This window comes from Python bivittatus, unplaced genomic scaffold (assembly GCF_059951505.1).
Source record: "Python bivittatus isolate LINGU-HERP-01145 unplaced genomic scaffold, Pbiv_v1 ctg000480_np1212, whole genome shotgun sequence".
In the NCBI taxonomy this organism is placed as follows: Eukaryota; Metazoa; Chordata; class Lepidosauria; order Squamata; family Pythonidae; genus Python; species Python bivittatus.
In genome coordinates, this window is record NW_028277075.1 from 59,617,086 (window position 1) to 59,636,120 (window position 19,035).

At 39.9% G+C, this 19,035-nt stretch overlaps 1 protein-coding gene across 1 annotated transcript in view; it reads right to left on the bottom strand.

The window, feature by feature from the left end:
- IGSF22 (immunoglobulin superfamily member 22) overlaps nt 1–19,035 on the bottom strand; it is a 41,104-nt gene extending 22,069 nt beyond the window's left edge. Inside the window, exons 1-12 of the mRNA XM_025173185.2 lie at nt 18,924–19,035; nt 15,265–15,396; nt 13,549–13,685; nt 11,912–12,011; nt 11,572–11,611; nt 9,507–9,678; nt 7,728–7,841; nt 5,868–6,030; nt 5,132–5,404; nt 2,527–2,811; nt 964–1,088; nt 519–660 (exon numbers count right to left, since the gene is read on the bottom strand). Of these exons, the coding sequence (XP_025028953.1) occupies nt 519–660; nt 964–1,088; nt 2,527–2,811; nt 5,132–5,404; nt 5,868–6,030; nt 7,728–7,841; nt 9,507–9,678; nt 11,572–11,611; nt 11,912–12,011; nt 13,549–13,685; nt 15,265–15,396; nt 18,924–19,035 (1,795 nt within the window). The remainder of the gene's footprint in view (nt 1–518; nt 661–963; nt 1,089–2,526; nt 2,812–5,131; nt 5,405–5,867; nt 6,031–7,727; nt 7,842–9,506; nt 9,679–11,571; nt 11,612–11,911; nt 12,012–13,548; nt 13,686–15,264; nt 15,397–18,923) is intronic.

Below are 19,035 nucleotides of genomic sequence, written 5' to 3' on the forward strand. Positions count from 1 at the left end.
CAGCATAAAAGCATTTGTAATAAGCCAAAAAACAAACAATCAATCCAGAATACACTGTGTGTGTTAAGAAAAGATAAAGAAGGCCTTTGAAAAGCACGAAAAGTTTACAAATGGAAGTCAAAGTTGTCTGAGCGCACTTCTCAATAAGAATTCCACAAATAAGGCAAATTGATTTCACAGTAAAACTTCATATGAAGTTTCTCCCGACCAGGTTCATGCATAATGGTAAGCCAGGGCTTGTTTATTTGTGGTCTATTGAATAAACCACAGTTGCCTGGATTCACACTATAGGCTAAGCAAAATACATGCTGCTCAGGACATGTGAATACAATTTGGTATTTTTCTGTACCCCGTAGCCTTTTGGTAGCTATACAGAACCAGGCGGATATCTAGTGTATTGCATGCTTTTGTGATGGAAGCCTAAGAGGAGATGGAGAAAGAAGTGCTTAAAGAAAAGGATGAGGCGAATTCTACAGTAAAACCAGAAGAACATCCCCAGAGCAGCAAGAATCCTGTACCTGCAATGCTGATGGTGGCCTCGCTCTCGGCCCCCTTTGCTCTGAAAGTATACTTCCCTTCATATTCTTCACCCATCTTGTCAATGATCAGTTTGTGCACAGCTCCTTGCTTGACAATCTGGATTCCTCTCATATCTGTGATCTGTGGAAAGAATTTTTAAAAAGACATGTCTCAAAATGTTCTGACAGGTAACAGGAGCCTCTGCATGACTGTATTAGTAGTAGTAGTAGTAGTAGTAATCTTTATTGTCATTGTACTACTTGTTCAATGAAATTAAATGCCACCCCAGTGCAGCTTTAAAAATATAAAAACCACAGAACACATAAAACACATATTCCAGCATTCTAGTTTAGCTACATGCCCATTTTCCTGTGAGAGTCCTCAGCTGAGTCCTGAGATACGAATATTATGATTCTAGAAAACCCAGGTTTCTTCACTGCTTACCTCTTTGCCATCCTTCAGCCACACACCTTCTACTTTCTCATCATTCAGGACAACACAGAGCTCTGCTGGGTCTCCTGTAGCTGCTTGGACATCTGATAAGCCACTCTTGACTGTAGCAAATCTCTCTGAGGATGGAGAAGGAGAAAAGTCTGAACAGGAAAGGGTAAATATGCATTTATGAATGAGATAAGCATGGGAAAGAGTAACCCTTATTAATCTAGTGCAAATTAATTAAGAGAAGGTTGTTGGTGTATCTCCATACCATTTCTGATTTAGCAACAGTCTTTCAGGATGGTAGAGTGGAGTGAAGGGTCTAAAAGTGTTGAGCCCAGAGCTGGAGCAAGATGTTGGCTGCTTGAGGCAAAGTGGAAATTGGTTTCCCCTTTCCCATGTCACAGATAGTAGGCAAATAATTGGAGAGCAACTGTCCCCACAGTAGTCCAATTTAGAGGACCAGGACCTGCCATTGATATGCATAGCTCTGTCCTGGGACCGATATGGGTATATATATTGACAGAATATCAAGAGCTACTGCTAGAAGGATTACCTCTCTCTTAGAATCTGCTCATCCCTTGCACAGGGCACAGACACTCACAGAGCAGCTTCTGGAGAATTCCGTGTTAATGAGCTCACACAAGCCAGAAGTTGTTTGCTGCTGGCACTAGCTTTTTGCCTGCACGCCATCATCATAAGAAAACCAGCAGCTTTACTGTCACTCCCCAATCCAGACAAAAAGAAGCACACAACCTCTCAAGGACTGATGCTGCAACCAGAATTCAGAAAGTATTCACCTACCCACAGACCTTTTAACATGACAAAAGAGCTATGTATTTATTGATGGAGCTATACATTACATTAAGCATAATATGGTTTGCTTGGCTTTGATCTAGTATGTTCTGTAATCTCAGCCACTGTTGTTTGGTGCAGTAGCCCTTGGACAAGAACCAGGAAGGTCCAGGTTCAAATCCCCATTCAGCCATAAAGTTCACTGGCTTCTCTGGTTGTTTTAATCCGGTGCAGATTAAAGGGGAGGGTGGGAATGGCAGAATCTCACTCATGAAGAGAAAAAACTGCCTCTAGCTGACTAACCAGGAGCGATGTTGACTGGAAAACATTTTTTTTAAAAAATTCAGATAGCTGAGGTGCCACAAACAACCTTCACTGTGGGTAGGGGGATAGGTTTATAACAATTAGACTCTGGTTTTCTGTCTTCGTTTCTCTACCCTAACCTGCATGGTATCCTTTCATGGGTAAATTGGCTGAATTTCCAGGTTTACTTGGAAAAAGAATATGCATTGGGCATATCTTTCACGTTCACCTTTAACACTAATAGGTGCATTTTTTATTCAGAAAAAACCCAAACAAACATCGGATATAGTTGGGCACTCCTGAAATGACTGGAGTCATCTGTGACTTGAGATTGAAAGCCACACAATGCCATACTAGCCTTCTTGTCCTCCTCTTCCACCCAATACTTATCACTCAGAAAAAAGGCTTCTACCAAGCAGTTGAGCTTCTTTAAAGCCATAGCCCACCGCATTCTCTTGAGCTAGTAGCTCTTACCTTCCACAGTTACGTTACAATTGCTGTAGTATTCTGTAGGGTCACTTTCTTGCATGGCAACTACCATATATTCTCCTGAGTCACTCAGCTCAGCATCATCTATGATCAACTCTGCCATCTTCCCTTCATGGCTCATGGAAAATTTTTTGGATCTCTCAATCACCTTCCCATTCTTCATCCATTTCAAAGTCACATCTTTACTGCTCAGCTCACATTCCAGACAAGCTTTACCCTTCTCCTTGACTCGGGCATTCTTCAGGTTTCTGATAAACTTAATTGGTATTCCTTAAGAGAGAGAAGACAGATACTGGTTGCATATGGTTCAACGCTACGTAAATCATCTATGGGAATCACAATAGTAATAAGACTGGTAGCTACAAGCAGCATGTTGATGTGCAGCAAAGTAAGGAAATGGAAAGATGACCAAGACTTGGAAATGGGGAAGCAATTTATGAAAATATGGATGTGGAATCTTAAAAATAGTCTTATTGCCCATAAATACCTATAGCTTTTCTCTATAAAAATCAAAAGCATACTTGTAATGTTTTCTCCAGGACATCTCCATATTTCATTCAGAAAACACTGGTGGTTTTGCAGCAAAAAGAAAATCTATCTATCTATCTATCTATCTATCTATCTATCATCTAGCTATCATCCATCCATCCATCCATCCATCCATCCATCCATCCATCCACCCACCTACCTACCTACCTAAACACCACAGGAGCTAATAAGGCTCCCCACCTGTACTCTGCCGTTGTGACTGTATGCTTCTATCATAAAGTTTGTGTGTGTGCGGTGGGAAACAATAGTGCACATGTAACAGTCATGCTTAAGGATTAAAATGTGTAATTGCTCTTAGGTGCTTCCAACTTCCAAACGCCTTAAAATATTTCTGGCACTAGAATGCTAAGCATACACTGGTTTAGGATTGCAGCTGGAGTCTCTGAAAACTCTGGTGGAATTCTGGAATCTCTTGTAAAGCAGCAGATAGAAATATTTTCTTGTGAAAAACAAACCCTATCATCTTCGTATGGCACACTGCCAGGTCCACATGAATGAACAGTTTGAGATTGGAATAGGACTGTGTTTCAGATGGGGTTGAATCCTGAGCTGAGGCCATTTGGAAGAGATGATAATGCATCCAAGGCAGAATGGATGTTTCTAATCTTTCCTATGATGCATAAATACCACCTGAGAAGCCTCAGCTGGGTTCTATTGGTTCCAAACTGCAAATGGCAGGGCTGCATCAATCATACCAAAAAGGGAAAGAAATGTTGCAAACTTGCCAAAAACAAGAGAAGGAGTGGATTTGGTGGCTGACAGGCTTGTTCTCAGTTCAGAGGCAACCTTCTCATTAGATCTCCATTGGTTACCCCAACTGGAGTGACATTTGCAATTGTGCCACCAAGACTTGCTCCACTTACAGGGACAAGTAGCACTGATGGAGCAGATAATGGAAAGGTAAGGCAGTCAAATTGTGAACAGGACTTGAGGCAACATTGGGAACACTTGTGGAAGTGGTCTGAACAAAAAGGATCCAGAAACAAAAATTGAAAAATAACTAAGAAATGCCTATGACACAGAACTGAGTGTCCAGTTTGGGAGATGCTGTGATGGTCAGGGGACTGTTAAGATGTCACTGTTTCCTCTTTCCTTTTAGATTGGATTGCCATATCCCTTCTCTAGATGGCTGGGACAGTAGGATTTGCATGATCCTGTGATGTAGGAAGGTTGCCATTTCTGCTCCACAGCCTTGGGGTGTCTAGGCTCTAATCATTTTTTAATCAAAGAATAAAATAAGAAATGCTATAGAAGCTTCTTCCTACTGAAAACATTCTGGATCAGTGTTTCTCAACCTCAGCAACTTTAAGATGCGTGGACTTCAACTTCCAGAATCCTTCAGCCAGCTTTGCTGGCTGGGGAATTCTGGGAGTTGAGGTCCGCACATCTTAAAGCTGTTGAGGTTGAGAAACATTGCTCTGGATCCAAGGAACAAGTCAAACTGCCTACTCACAGAGTGAACCAGGAAAAGCTAAACAATAGGTTGTCTTTGCACAGATCAAATGATAATCTTTTTCACTGAACCCCAAATTTCCCCTTATTCTGTGGAAATGTGGAAAATGAAAGAATGATGAAAAACAGATCATGTCTAAGTCAATATTTTGCTAGATGCTATGTTTCACAGCATTGAAATGGAGAGGTGTCAAGTGAAAAATAATTCTATTGCCCATTGAAATTCATAAAATATGGCTTCTAAAAATTGTTTTATCTTCTCATCACCCACCATGTTTTTGTTTCTCTATTATGCCATACCTCCAAATACTTTATTTTATACAACAAACTCTTTTGGATATTCAGGATTTGGTTCTCACTGACATGTGATTTAATTAGTAATTGTCAGTAAAGCCAAAGATTCATCTACTATTTAGTACCAAACTGAAGGTAAAGATAAGAAAAAGTGAGTTATCAGAAAAATAAGACAAAGCGTCCTATTTTCACCTTCAGTTCAGTACTAAATAGCATCATCTTAATATAGGTTAAGCATCAGTTGCTTGCCCTGAAACTCAAGCAGTAGGAAATAGGAAATGCCAGCGTCTCTTACTCTGAATGAAAAGCTCGGTTTCTGTCAATAGGTCTCCAGTTCCAAAGCTGACCTTTCCCATGTCACTCAGGCGAACATCTTTAATTTTCAGAGTGTGCGTCAAGCCATCTTCTGAGGTGATGATCTCATACTTGTCATCCCGCTTCAGCTCTTTTCCATTAAATTTCCAAACAAAGTTGGATATCTTTTTGGAAAGGCGGATCTCAAGCACAGCAGTTTGCCTTTCATTTACTTTAATGGGTGCCAGGTCTGTTAAAAACTGTAGGGGTTCATCTGTAAAAAGATGATAAAGCCCACAATGAGTGTCATGAGTTACAGTGATGCCTGTTGATGGAGAGCTTTTAAAAATACAGACCAGAGTTTCAACATCTGTATCTCAGTATATTTCTGCAGCAGAACTGAGCAACCTGTGCCTGGCTTGGGAGCTGTATATACCCCACCTCCCCCCAAAAACACATTTTTTGCTACTCCCAGAGTTCCCCAAGTTTTTTTAGGCTTCCAAAATTCAGAAGCTTGTGATTTTCAATATAATATGTTTTCTTTTTAAGAAAACAAATTAAGCTCTCAAGTAGACGTGTGATGTCTCTGATAGATTGAAAAAAGATGACGAACCCCAAACTTGTCAATGCGGCTCCCAACTCCCTTACTGTAAGGAAAAGATAAAGACTATGACTCATACAAGTGGAAGACATGACCTGCCATCTTCCTCATATTAAATGAAAGCAATCAAACTTACCTATTACACGCAAATGTGCAGAGAGACGTTTATCGGCTACAATAAGAGAATAGGCACCTATGTCACGTTCAGTGACATTAAAGATGTGAAGCAAAAACTTAGTGCCTATCTGTTTTGCTACATATTTTTCTGCAGAATAATGAAAACGCAAAGGTTCCTCACCCTAGAAGGAAGAAAATACTGTATTTTTGAAAGGTTGAATAAAAACACATGGCAAACATTTGTCGCTAAAACAAGAAAGGGGGCTTTGTAACTTTGCTCTCTTTATCTCTATCTTCTCTATATCTCTATCTCACTTGGTGAATCATCTTCTTTCATGATTGGCACCCTCAAGTATGAAATAAATTCATAGGAAAATACTTGTTTGGACAGCTATTGGCAAACACGAATGTCTTATTAAGTCTGTCATGTTTCATTGAGCAATGGCAACATTCAGGTAAAAATTGCACAGTAAGTAACTGGCCCCAAGGTAAATAAAATTCAAGATACCAAACAGTGAACATTTATTACAAAATTAATGCATGGATTCAGCTGGATGTTTCATAAAGCAACAACTACTTTAGAGGTATACCTGTCAGGCCTAGCTCAAGGAACTCTAAGAGACCATGTAAATTCAGTCCAGCAATGTTTATTAGCTACAACCTCTAGCAAGAATCTTCCCAGACTGAAACCCCAGTTCCCAAGCAATGCCAGCCACAACACTGTGAATTCCTCAGGGAGATGCCAGTCTCATCCTCTTATCTCTCCCTCTCGCCTCAGGAGATGAAAGAAAACATTTTTCTCCCTGAGTCTGGCCTTCTTAATTCCATTCCATCACAATATCATAGCTAATGCATTCTATGAGGCCAGTAAAATGAAAAAAATGAGACAAAACCCAGAGCAATTTCCTCTGGGCCTGCATTATACTGCAGGTAATCCCCCTCCCCCCTTTTCCTGGAATATAAATTAAGTTTTCTTGCCCTTGACTTTAACTGGCTTGCAGAAGTAGTTACTCAACAAGGTGGCTTTAGACCACAAGCTGGACAATCTCAAGCCATATTTGGCCCTTGGTTGTACCACTGCAACCTGCAAGATACAGCTGTGCCCACTTGTTGCATGTCTGTCTGATTAGGCTAAAATTTATTTATTTATTTATTTATTTATTTATTTATTTATTTATTTGATTGATTGATTGATTGATTGAGTCATCAACCTCACAGCAGTGACTCTGGATGGTATATGAGGATTAAAACCATCACAAAAATATAAACTCCTGATGCTCCAATTAAACAATAACGTCTGGATAAAACCACATCACCATCACCAAGAAAGCTCACCTGTTTGGCCCAAAAGCCTGGGGGAACAGCCAAGTCTTCAGAGCCTTATGAAAGGCTAACAAGGTCAGATGGTAGGGAGAGATTGAGTGGTAGAGATTTTTGCTCAATCCCTCCACTGACCCCACTCAGTATTGTTGTTCCTTAACAACAATTAGCTGTGGAGAAGCAGTGATGGACAGCAGTGTTGCTAGGAAAGGAGATGAGGTTTTGTCTTCCATCTTAGCAAACTTGCCTAGGCTGACTGTTGTCCATTAGTCTTCACAAGAGACTCAAGGAAACCTGGGAAGAAATGCTGGGACACAATGGCATAAGGCTTTCTCGCCTGCAGCAATTGTGAAAGTGTGTATGATGGTTGGAATGAATGTATCTATTGTGTGTAACTTGTCCACATAGATGCAACTTCTAACCCGCAACCAAGCACCAGATTCAGTCCCCAAAATGGAAAGGATTGCTCATCTTGCTATAGACCAAAGCTTCTAGCAGATAGCCCTTTGCTCTCACCCACCATCTTTCATTTCAGTTACAATAAATAAAAAATAGCTACTTTTAGCCATGTCAACTTCACATTGGCATCCCTGAGTTCCAGAATACAGTCAAATATTGCTGTAGAGTCCACCTTCGCCGAAACATCCTCCAAGGGTTTTAGAATCTTTACAGCCTGTAACATAAAAATAGATCAATCTCTAGGTAATTTCCTATATTTATTTTTAACCTTATTTATGTAACCCATTTAACATCCATATTGAATATATGAAATTGATCATAGATCTCTTAAGCCTGTGCCTTAATACTTTCCTTTTAATCCATTTCTAATACTACTTGTAATGATGCCACATTGTGACAGCTTCTGGCAAAAAAAAGAAACAGCTGAACTTTGTGTGTGAGTCTGTATTTTGTTGTGTGTATAAGAGAGAATCAGGAGCTAATAATCTTTCAGAATCTTCAAGCCAACAAATATATTCTGGCAGAAGTTTTATATACATCTTTTGTATGGTTACAAAAGACACTATTTGTTGTGCACCAGACTCTTGGGCCTGGTTTTAGAGTTTGGAGTGTCAAGGTCCACTAACCAAATTGCCTTTATAGAGCGCACTTGATTACCTTGATAGCTTAATTGTAGCATTAAAATTTTACTTGCTACTGTGCTGGTGGTTTGTTTTGTCATATAGTGCTGGTCTTTGACCAAAATAAAGATTAGTTTACTAGTTTTGCTGTAGCAAAATTGAGATGGCATCATCTCTGTACCTGCAAGCTGTTTGAGCACCGGGGCAAATGCTGAGAGATGGAGAAGCGGAAGGGTCTTCAAATCCTGTCCCTGTCTCTCCCTAGCCTACTCTCTCTCTGTGTTTAAGAGACAAAATCAGGGGGGTCTGCAGGGTGTGATAAAAAAGCCAAGATGGAGTCTGCAGTGGTGTGGTTGAATCTCTGTTCATTTTTAAAATATGTGTTGCACATAAAGAACAGGCTTGCATTGCATTGTCACAGCCCCCATGTTGACTTTTTTGACCATGCCTTGCAGAGATTCCTGGATAAAACAGAACTTCCTCTCATTCTTTTTGTCTCTTGACTTTCTCTTCAAGAGGCAGTTTAGATAAAAACAAGGCTTTCCTATCCTATGTATTTCTAAATAAATTTACTTTTTAGTTCAAATATGATGAATGTCTGTTAGTATTCACTGATTGCTGGGCTGAGCCTATACTCTGCATCCAAGACAAGGATATTAAGAGTATTTTGTTTTTTGCATGGGATCTGCTGCTACTTAATTACTTGGAATCCCTTTAGCATTCTGCATATGCTCAGGAGTGCAATCTCCAGCAGGGGCTCCTGCTGAATTTAAATCTCCAGCAAGGATTTATTTATTTATTTGGCAGGGGGCTAAAGAAGCAGGTAGGAACTGCTGACAATCACTTTTCTATTTTTGCTTTTATTTGCAAAGGGATCAATTGTATTATAACATACTAGAATGTTTCTGTATAAAGAACTTGCATGCCAAGCAAGGCAAAGATAATCTGTTGTAGCAAAACTAGCAAAGCTACCTTGACATGTGATATTTTTATAGAGAGCTCTTCTAGTATAAAATTATGTTTTTTTTCCTAAAGTTTTTACTGATTTCTATTCATAATATTCAAGCTCTGAATTCCAGGTATATTTTAAGATTCTTTCTAAGTGTCAAATCTGAGATGTTTTAGCCTAATCTAATCATTTCCCCATAGCATACAGATAGCATATAGATCACTTTTAAAGAAAATTATTGCCCTGCACTTAAATTATGACAGACATGTAAGGCAACTCAAGAATCCAAGGTCTGGGCCTCATGACTGACCTCAACTTCCTTTTTCTTCATCTCCTTCAGCTTTTTAAGAAGTCCTCTGAAATCGGTGAAACCATATTCCATGCAGATCCTCTCAAAGTCTTTCTTGGGTACCTTGGAGAGGATCTCCAGCATTTCTTTTTCATCAACGATTTTTCTCTCCTTCTTTGGTGTGGGAAGCCCCCTATACAAGATCATTGAGGTTGTCATAAAACCACGGCTCTCTGAGTTCTTATCTGCAGCCCCTTCTCCCTTAGCCCCCAGTCAGAGATACAATTCCATCTTTAACTATAGGAGGAGGATAAAGGAAAGCCATTGATAATTTCAAAAAGAATTGTGACCCAAAACAGCTACCCAATTATTGTTATCTTTATTATCTCAGTGCTAACCCCTAAAACATCACGAAAAAGCCTCTTGAAGCAACCTGGTTCATGGAATTAGGTTACAGGCTCTTACCTGTGGCCCAGCTCTGTGGCAGCCTTGGCTGATCTCAAAAAACTAAGCAGGGTTGGATGGGTTACTACCTGAATGGGAGATTACCCAGCAATAGATGAAATTAGAAGTCCTTTTCCAGCACAAGGAAGCCTTCATGCCATTTTAGACAATTCCAATCAGTTTCCCCTTCCCTGACTATGTTCAGAACCACATGGATGAGTTCCTTGAGGCAGCAGTCAGAAACAGGAGAAGGGACCCCCTGGCTGATTTGGGACTTTGCTCTGACTTTGGAACACTGTCCTGAGAGAGAGAAATTCCGTTGCCTCCCAACAGTTTATAGTCTTTTCCAGACTTATTTATTTGCCCAGGCAGTCTAAGTTACCTTTGGATGCATTTTTTGCTATAGGCTTGTGTTTTTTGTTTTTTTGGTGCCTCTGAGTCAAAATTGACTCCTGGCAACTGCCTGGACGAGTCCCTGCAGTTTTCCTGGCAAGCTTTTTCAGAAGTGATTTGCCACTGCCTCCTTCCCAGGGCTGAGAGGGAGTGACTGGCCCAAGGTCACCCAGCTGGCTTTGTGCCTAAAGCGGGACTAGAACGCCCAGTCTCCCAGTTTCTAGCCTCCTGCCTTAACCACTATATCAAACAGGCTCTCTTTACCATAATTAGCTCTTCGTTTTATAGATAGGTAGTTTTACTATTTACTATTTAAGATGAAAGGCGGCCCAGTGCATAATTAACTTTGTGTGAACAGCCAAACTTTGCCCATTCTTTCTGTGACCTGGGAGATTGCAGTAACCTGGTATCAGCCCTACCAGGTAGTCCAGATAGGAAACCAAAAACCATGAGTACTAGCACTACTTTTATTGTAAGGTTACAGTAACAGAATCTTGCAAGTCTGAAAGCGCTTCCCCCCTCCCCTGTCTTTACTTTCCGGAGAACTAGGGAGGGTCCCTTCTGAGACACTTTCTCCATTCCCATTCCTTCAGTGGGCTGAGGTATCTCTATTCTGACCATTGTCTAGGCTGCGGCTGTTCCTCCTATCTCCCAAGTTTATTCTCACAGCCCCGTTACACCTGGGGAAATGGGGAAACTGGTGCAAACTGATAGGGGTTTGCCGGGAGAAGAAAGGAAATATGCTGGGTGCTACAAATCTGGGTGCTCAGGTTTGGTAAGTAGCCGAACCTAGGAAAAAGAAAAAGAGCCAGATAGCCCCAACCATATCTGCTTTTTGTAAAGTCTTAAAGATGTGGTTTCTTCCCAGACATGAGGACAGGAGGATTTGTGTGTCATGATTGTTTTGTTTGTTGAATTGCCTTGGCAGAATTTTCCGCACAAGTTTCATTATATTTCAAATTTTATGGTAAGTTTTTGTCTGTTTCTTTTTAACTGCATGCCCTATGATTAAAATACAATATACATACAATGGATGGCTATATAAATCAACTAGCTAGCTGACTAGCTAACTAGCTAACTAGCTAACTTACATTTCCAGGAAGGGAAATGTCTTCTTTCTTAACTCCACAATTTACCCACCGTTCTGTTGCAGCCCCCAAGAGGGGAAGATTGAGAGATTACCTTTCTTAAGAAATTGTGCTAACATTAAGTTTACTTCGCTAGAAGGGAGGGGAGGAAAGCGTCTCACCTTTTTTTCAGCATTTTTTTGAAATCCAGCTTTTCTTGGCCTTTAAAAAAGTCATGGAAAAAAGAAGGAGGATTAGTTCAAACAGCCAAGAATGTAAGAGAAGCAAGGGGTGGACGCTTTGGATATCCCATGGCAGTCTTTTCAACACATTTAGAATTGGCTGAGTTGGGGGGAGGCGGGTTGTGGCACAATTATGGGCCAGAGATCTGTGGTCCTTATTACATATTCCTCACGGATCATCCAGGTTCTTTATTCAAGGAAAAGCTACAGGGTTGATTCTCTTTTGTAAATGGGATATCATTTTTCTTTCCAACCATCTGGATTTATGCTTCGTACTTACTTTCAGTTATAATCAAGGACACTGTATAGATGAGGTCAGCATGCTTGTTGGAAACCACACACTTATAAAGGCCCGCATCACTATTTGTGAGGTTTTCTATCTGCAATGAAAAAGCAACACAGAGACCAAAATAAAGGCACCTTCAGTGCTCTGGAGGTCAAATGAGGCATACTCTCTATAGCCCTTAGGTAGTGGACATATTTTAATTCAGTAAAAGTCTTAATAAGATGAAAGAAAGAGGCTTTTTTTTTAAAAGGTATGATTTGTGTAGAGAACAGGTACACATGCAAGATTATCTTGTAAAAATGCATCTGAAACCATAGAGACAAAGGCAACTAGGGGAACCTTAATTGGGAAAATGGGATGAAAGTCACAATTGCACTTCCACCCTTTATCCATCCTCTGTTTCATTAAAAACTACTTTTGCATTTGCTGCAGAGAATTTTCCTCTGAGCTACAGAGAAGGAGAGGTGAGCAAAGGCAATTCCAAAGTAAAGCTACAGAGTAAAGACTTCAGTGGAAGATCCTGTGAAGAGCACATTGGAATAAACTCTGCAAGGAAGGTTATAGCATTTGATTCAAAATGTTGCAGAGTATGTAAAAGTAAAGCCAGAAACAAAATTAAAGATGATCCATGAAAGATAAGGGCTCTGAAGCTGTGTTTTCAAACTTGACAACTTTAAGATATATGGACTTCAACTTTCAGAATTCCCTAGCCAGCATGAAGTCTACCCATCTTAAAGTTGCCAAGTTTGAAAAAAACACTGCTCTAAAGCTTAGACTTTGATCTTAGGCAAAAGCTCTTAGTAAAGGTTGTAGCACTTTTCCTTTGTCTCTTTAACATCATGATGATTACAGTAAGCATATATTCAAAGCCTTCCAATGCATCTTTGGAAAACAAAACAAAATCATGATGATGGTGATGGTGATGATGATGATAATAATAATTTATAATTTTAAATATATTTTTTAAAAACTTCCTCACACTTAAAAAAGACTCTATGCAAATGCCCTTATTGAAGAACAGCCAATAAATGGGACCCTGATTTTGGATGTTGCCTGAAATTACAAGCTGAGCGCCTGGGGGAAGGCTTTTCCCTCATCACATGAATCTCTGCATGTGTGTATGCCTGTTCAGGGAAACTGAAAGAAGAAAAGCAATTAATGAAATAAATGTAATGTTAATGTAATGTTGAATATAACATGTTTTGTTTTGTTTGATTTGTACTGTTTTAGATCGTTTTAGTCTTGGCTGTCTGTGTGGTTTTAGGTTTTATCTGTTTCTATGGATTTGGGGGGGGGGGGTTGTACACCACCCAGAGTCCATCGGAGTTGGGAGGTTATAATAAATTTAAGTAATAAATAAAAAAATAATATTGAATGAAATGTTTCTCTTTAAATAAAGAATTTCATTTAATCTAACATGAACACTTTCCATGCTGTAGCTTTTCTTCATTTTAAAAAATGCAGTACCCAGGATTCACTAAATACCCTTATTCTGTCCCAAATTTTTAATCTCATACTAATGTAAATTGCAGGGTTGAAGATCACTATTGAAAATTAAAAGAGCATTATACTGTGAAGCAGAGAATGAAGCAAGAGAGAGAAGAAACTTTTTAAAAGCCACACATTTTTACCTTGAGGACATACTCTTTATTGATGCCATCAAAAAATGCCCTTGATCCTTCTTTCATTGGCAACCCATTTTCTCTTTTCCATGTAACACTGGGCTTGGGGTTACCTATCACTTTGGCTCGGAATATCGCTTTATCTCCTGTTGGCAAGCAACACAGAATGAGATTTGAATTATGTGCTGTTGAACAACAAATTACTTTGAATGTGCCAGGTTTGCACATTTGCCCCCAATTTGCAGGCTGCTTCAGGATTGGATGTTCTCACCTTCCTGTTTAAGAACTAAATGAGATCTCCAGGAGAGGTCATCCATCTGTTGGGGTCAGGTATCATCAGCATACTGATGATAATACCTGACCCCAAGATGTACATCCTCACTGGTACATCTTGACCTCTGATTATCCAAGAGATGCAGGCAAAGTCTCGTCCCACTGTCTGGAGGCTATTGGGGCCTGGATGGGGAGGAACAGGCTCAGGCTCAACCCTAGCAAGACTAAGTGGCTGTGGGGACTCCCAGAACTGGGAGGATCAGGTTTTAGGGACCTTCCACCTTTGATCAGGACTGGTGAGCAATCTGGGGATCTTCCTGAGCTCTCAGCTCCTGCTTGAGAAGCAGTGGAAACTATGGCCAGGAAGGCCTTTGGACACATTCAGCTTGTGCACCAGTTGTGCCCATTTCTGGATTGAGAAGCCCTCCTTACAACATTCATGCCTTAGTTACCACATGGGGGGATTTACTGTACTACAATGCACTCTATATGGGACTGCCCTTGAAGACCACTCAGAAACTTCAGCTGGTCCAGAATGTGACAGCAACAGCAGTGACAGGCAAGCCTTGCTATACCCTTGAAACACCCCTGCTAGGTGAGCTGCCCTGGTTGCCAGTTGCAGGTGCAATTAAAGGCACTAGTTGTTACCTATAAAGCCCTACATGGTATAGAGCTTAGCTATCTGAGGGACTATCTTTCTCCTGTAGTGTTAACCCACCCTGTGGGTTCCAAGAGAGTTGACTTAATTATTCCATCAATGTCGTGTAGTGGGACCTAGGAAGTGAGGCTACTCTGTCACAGCACCTGCCCTTTGGAACAGTATCCCCCCAAATATTTGAAGGCTCCCCCCTTGCCCACCTTCAAGTGATCCCTATAAATGTGCTTTTTCCCCAGGGCTAACAGGGTGTTGGGTGGTCCCTTTTCAGCTGGGGGAGATGTGGCTGGAGATTAAGCTATCCCTTGGATTTGATTGTTTTTATATGTTCTTTTAACTTGTGAAGCTGTCCAGAGTCGCTTAGGAGTCGGACAGCCTAGAAACTCAATAAACAAACAAATCAAACAATTTAGTATTCTCTACTGGCAGAAGAACAGTGGAGCAGTCTTTTCATATGACCAGCTCCAGCTTTTCATAGTGAGATGAATTTGGGATATTCAAATCAAACCTACAGCAAAATGTGGAGTGCTCCTGTCTGGGTGACTTCATTCCAACCCCTCCTTTCCAATTTCCTGTCCCTTCCCCTCCATCGACATTCATGCCCAAATTCAGCTCCTTTTGGGATGTAGAAGAGTTTCCATGGGGGGAGGGGGAATGCTGGAAATCTTGGTATTCTCAAAAAACTACTTATTCTCTCTTCTTGAACATAAATGTGGCAGAGAATCAGGCAGTTGTGGCCCAGTACTTCTGCAAATATTAAATTGGGGAATTGATATGGAGGGGGAATGAGAGGTTACCTTCAGTAACTGTTACTGGATGAGGCTTCTCCGTAAATTCAGGGATGCTCTCTCCTGGAGGGATGTCCACAGAATGAGAAACCATGCTGAAGGACTCTACAGAAGAAGAGGATTTCCTGGAAACCATTTCCTCTGCAGATAAAAGCAGGCATGTATCATACAAAATGACATTTTTCATTAATCTATTTGAGAATTAGGTCCACAAATATCTGCAGAAAGCAATAGCTAGAAATAATGGCTCCTGTTTTTTCCAACACTGGATGGCCCAATACCCAAGCACTAAAAGAAATAGGTGCATCATGATTCTAATAAACTTTAAAACAGATCTCACAGTTCAGTATTCACACAAATACTTTTTAAAAGTGAAAAAGGATCCCAGCATCCCTAGCCCCTTCCCTTTGAAGATATCATTATGTCACTCTTCTTCTCCCCATGGCCTCCATCAAAAAACAAATAGAGAGGACGAACATTATCTATTGGATTTATTCGCTGTTGATATAAGTGTGACACTCTCTGATGCAACACACACTTCCCAGCTCATGAAAAAAAGAACATCAAGGATTTGCGTGAGTCTGTGGCTTAACAATTAATTTTTAAAAACCTATGATCATCTGCATTCCAATTCTACCTCATAAGCAAACAGTTATATCCAATATTTTAGAAGTTCCCCTTGAATATAAAATCTTTAAATACCTAGGATTAATATATCTAGGATTTCAAATAAGCAATTCAATAACAATTATGGCGCTACCAAAAAAATAATTATGGCTCTATTAAAAAAAAAAAAGGACATGAAAAGTTGGAACAAGAGTTATCTTAACGTTTTAGGCCATAAAGCAGAAACCAGGATGATGTTATTCCCCAGGCTGATGTATCTATTTCAAATTCTTCCTGATAAAATTCTTAACCAACTGAAAAAACACCTTTTATTATTTTGTTTAAATCAAGGTACAATATAATAAAAATAAACATTTTATGCTTACTGCAAATTAAGGTAGAATGGGTCATTCCTCGTTTAAGAATATACTACCAAGCAGCTCAGCTAACCCAGAGTATTCCTTTTATAATGGAAGATCCAACAAAGGAATGGATTGAGATGGAGAATGCTCAGTTCTTGGGTAAGAATTTAAATCTGTTTTTTTCCCCTTCCAAACAGACTTTCATAAAACAAATGAACTCAAAAGTAGCTTTAGATAAGTAATGGGATGAATGTGGAGAAAGAGGTTTCCAGGACTTTTTTTAGGCATCTAAGTTTTAATCAAGTTTTAAGTTTTAATCAAGAAATATTCACACAATTGAAATCATATAGAGAAAAAGGCCTTTATAGAAAAAAGTATTTTTATAACAACACAATACTTCATAATTTGGACCAAGTTGAACAACAATTAGAACATAAAATGCCATCACTTTTGTATTGTTAAATCAATTTATAATTGCAAAATAAAAATAATGGAGACTGGTAATAGACATCTATCTAATGTTGAAAAATCAGTGTTCAATTTCTTTATAGAACCTAAAGCTATAATTTCAAAAATACATCAGGCCTTATTTGAAATAGATTTTGATGGAACTAACAATTTCTATGGCAGCCTGGGGAATGCTTATAAGCAACTCTACAGGAAATATATCTTTTTACGTCAGTGTCATCAAACTCCAATAAGAATGTTGTATAGATCTTATAAAGGTTGTAAACTGTAAGGGAACATTCTTTCATTTTTGGTGGGAATGTGATAAAGTTTCAGATTTTTAGAAGAAAGGATTTAGTGAAATATCATATATAACTAAACAGAAGTTTAGTTTCAGTTTAGTTTTGAATTTTCTCCAAAATTAAGTTTACTACATATATTTGATGGTCAGAAAAAGAATTACAAAGTGAAAGCTAATTTAATTTCTACTTTTAGCAGCCAAATTAATTATCATTAGACAATGGAAATATTTACTTATTTATGTATTTATTTAAATTTCAAATTTGGTCACTGCCCATCTCATTAGGAAGTGACTCTGGGCAGTTTACAGTAAAAATAAGAAATAAATATTATTTAAAATACAATAAGAGCATATGGTGACAATATCTCAGCAGATGGATGGTATGATAAGATTGGACTACAGCATTGCTTGAGAAAATTTCTGATAAAATCCATTGCTTCATAATGCAAAGTAGCAAATCATTATTCAACAAGGAATGGTGGGATTCCATTGTTTACAGTATATAAGAGATAAGTATCCTTGTAACAGTCGGTGTCAAAATGTCCCTTTGGTCTCTGTAATGTCATCTTCTCTTGCTGTAAAGTACAGTGGAACCTCGGGTTACGAACGCTTCTGTTAACGAACTTTTCGGGTTACGACCAGCTCCAGCTGCAAAATTTTGCTTCGGTTTGCGAACTCCGCCTTGGGATACGAACAGGATACGCGGCCATTTTCCCTCCCGTGACACGGTCCGCGGCCATTTTTCTGCCCCTGACACGTGGTCCGTGGCCATTTTTCCGCCCGACACGTGGTCCGCGGCCATTTTCCGCCCGACACGTGGTCCGCGGCCATTTTTCCGCCCCTGACACGTGGTCTGCGGCCATTTTCCGCCCGACACGTGGTCCGCGGCCATTTTCCGCCCCTGACACGTGGTCCGTGGCCATTTTTCGCCCCCGACACTTGGTCCACGGCCATTTTTCCACCCCTGACACGTGGTCCACGGCCATTTTTCCACCCGACACGTGGTCCGCAGCCATTTTCTGCCCCTGACACATGGTCGTAGGGAGGGGGACTCTCCCTCCAAGCAATAGCCACCTCCCTGTCCTCCACGCCAGAACGGATTAACGGTAATTACATTGAATCTTATGGGGAAATTTCCTTCGGGTTGCGACCAATTCGGGTTGCAACCAGAGTCACGGAATGAATTAAGTTTGTAAACCGAGGTTCCACTGTATATCATAAACAAAGAGAATTCCCTGCCCTATCTGAGATTGGAGTGGACAGAAAGGGTAATAATGGATGCATGACCTCAGAGTCTGCATGAAAGAGATTGATTTGGGACTAAGGCTTGATGATAGAGAGAAAGTAGGTATCACATAAATGTTCATTGGATAAGGGAATTCCAGGTCTAAAGAACAAGGGAGAATGGGTAATATAATTTATTATTTTTAATTCCATACTTGGTTTTATTTCTTGGTTTCTTTTGTAAGCTCACTTTCTTTTTGGGGATGGGTGGGGCAGGCAGGCACTGAAAAGCAGTCTAGAAATACCATAATAAATAAAACGAAGAATGTAAGGTGTCAAGAGACTTTCCAATGGCTTTGGGTGGCAGAATTAGAATGGTAATTGGCTTTTGCCAATCTGCACTATCAGTTTGTTAGGGCTGCACTGTGAGTAACAGACCATCACATTTGGAAAACATTAGGTTGAGGAAGGCCAAGGTAAACATAGTTGTGAATAACAGGTCCATATGCTAAGCCTAAAGTAAACAATAAGTGCTGATTATAGTGATACTCATGGGTGGTTATGAAGAAGAAGTTCTACCTCCTTTTCTGGAACATAGATACAACCAACTTGTCTAGATTAGTGGACATGGAATTGATTAATATAACTGTATTCAGTTCCTTCTTTAAAAACAGCCATACCATTTCTGGATATTCTGACCTTCTGGAGATAATTGTCCTACTACTTGCCTTCCGAGATGTTGGTTTCCTCAGTCATATGCTGCACTGAGCTGGAGCCAGAACCCCCAGTGGAGTGATGTTTCTGGATGTGAGTTTCCATCTGCATGACTGCAGTTGCCAT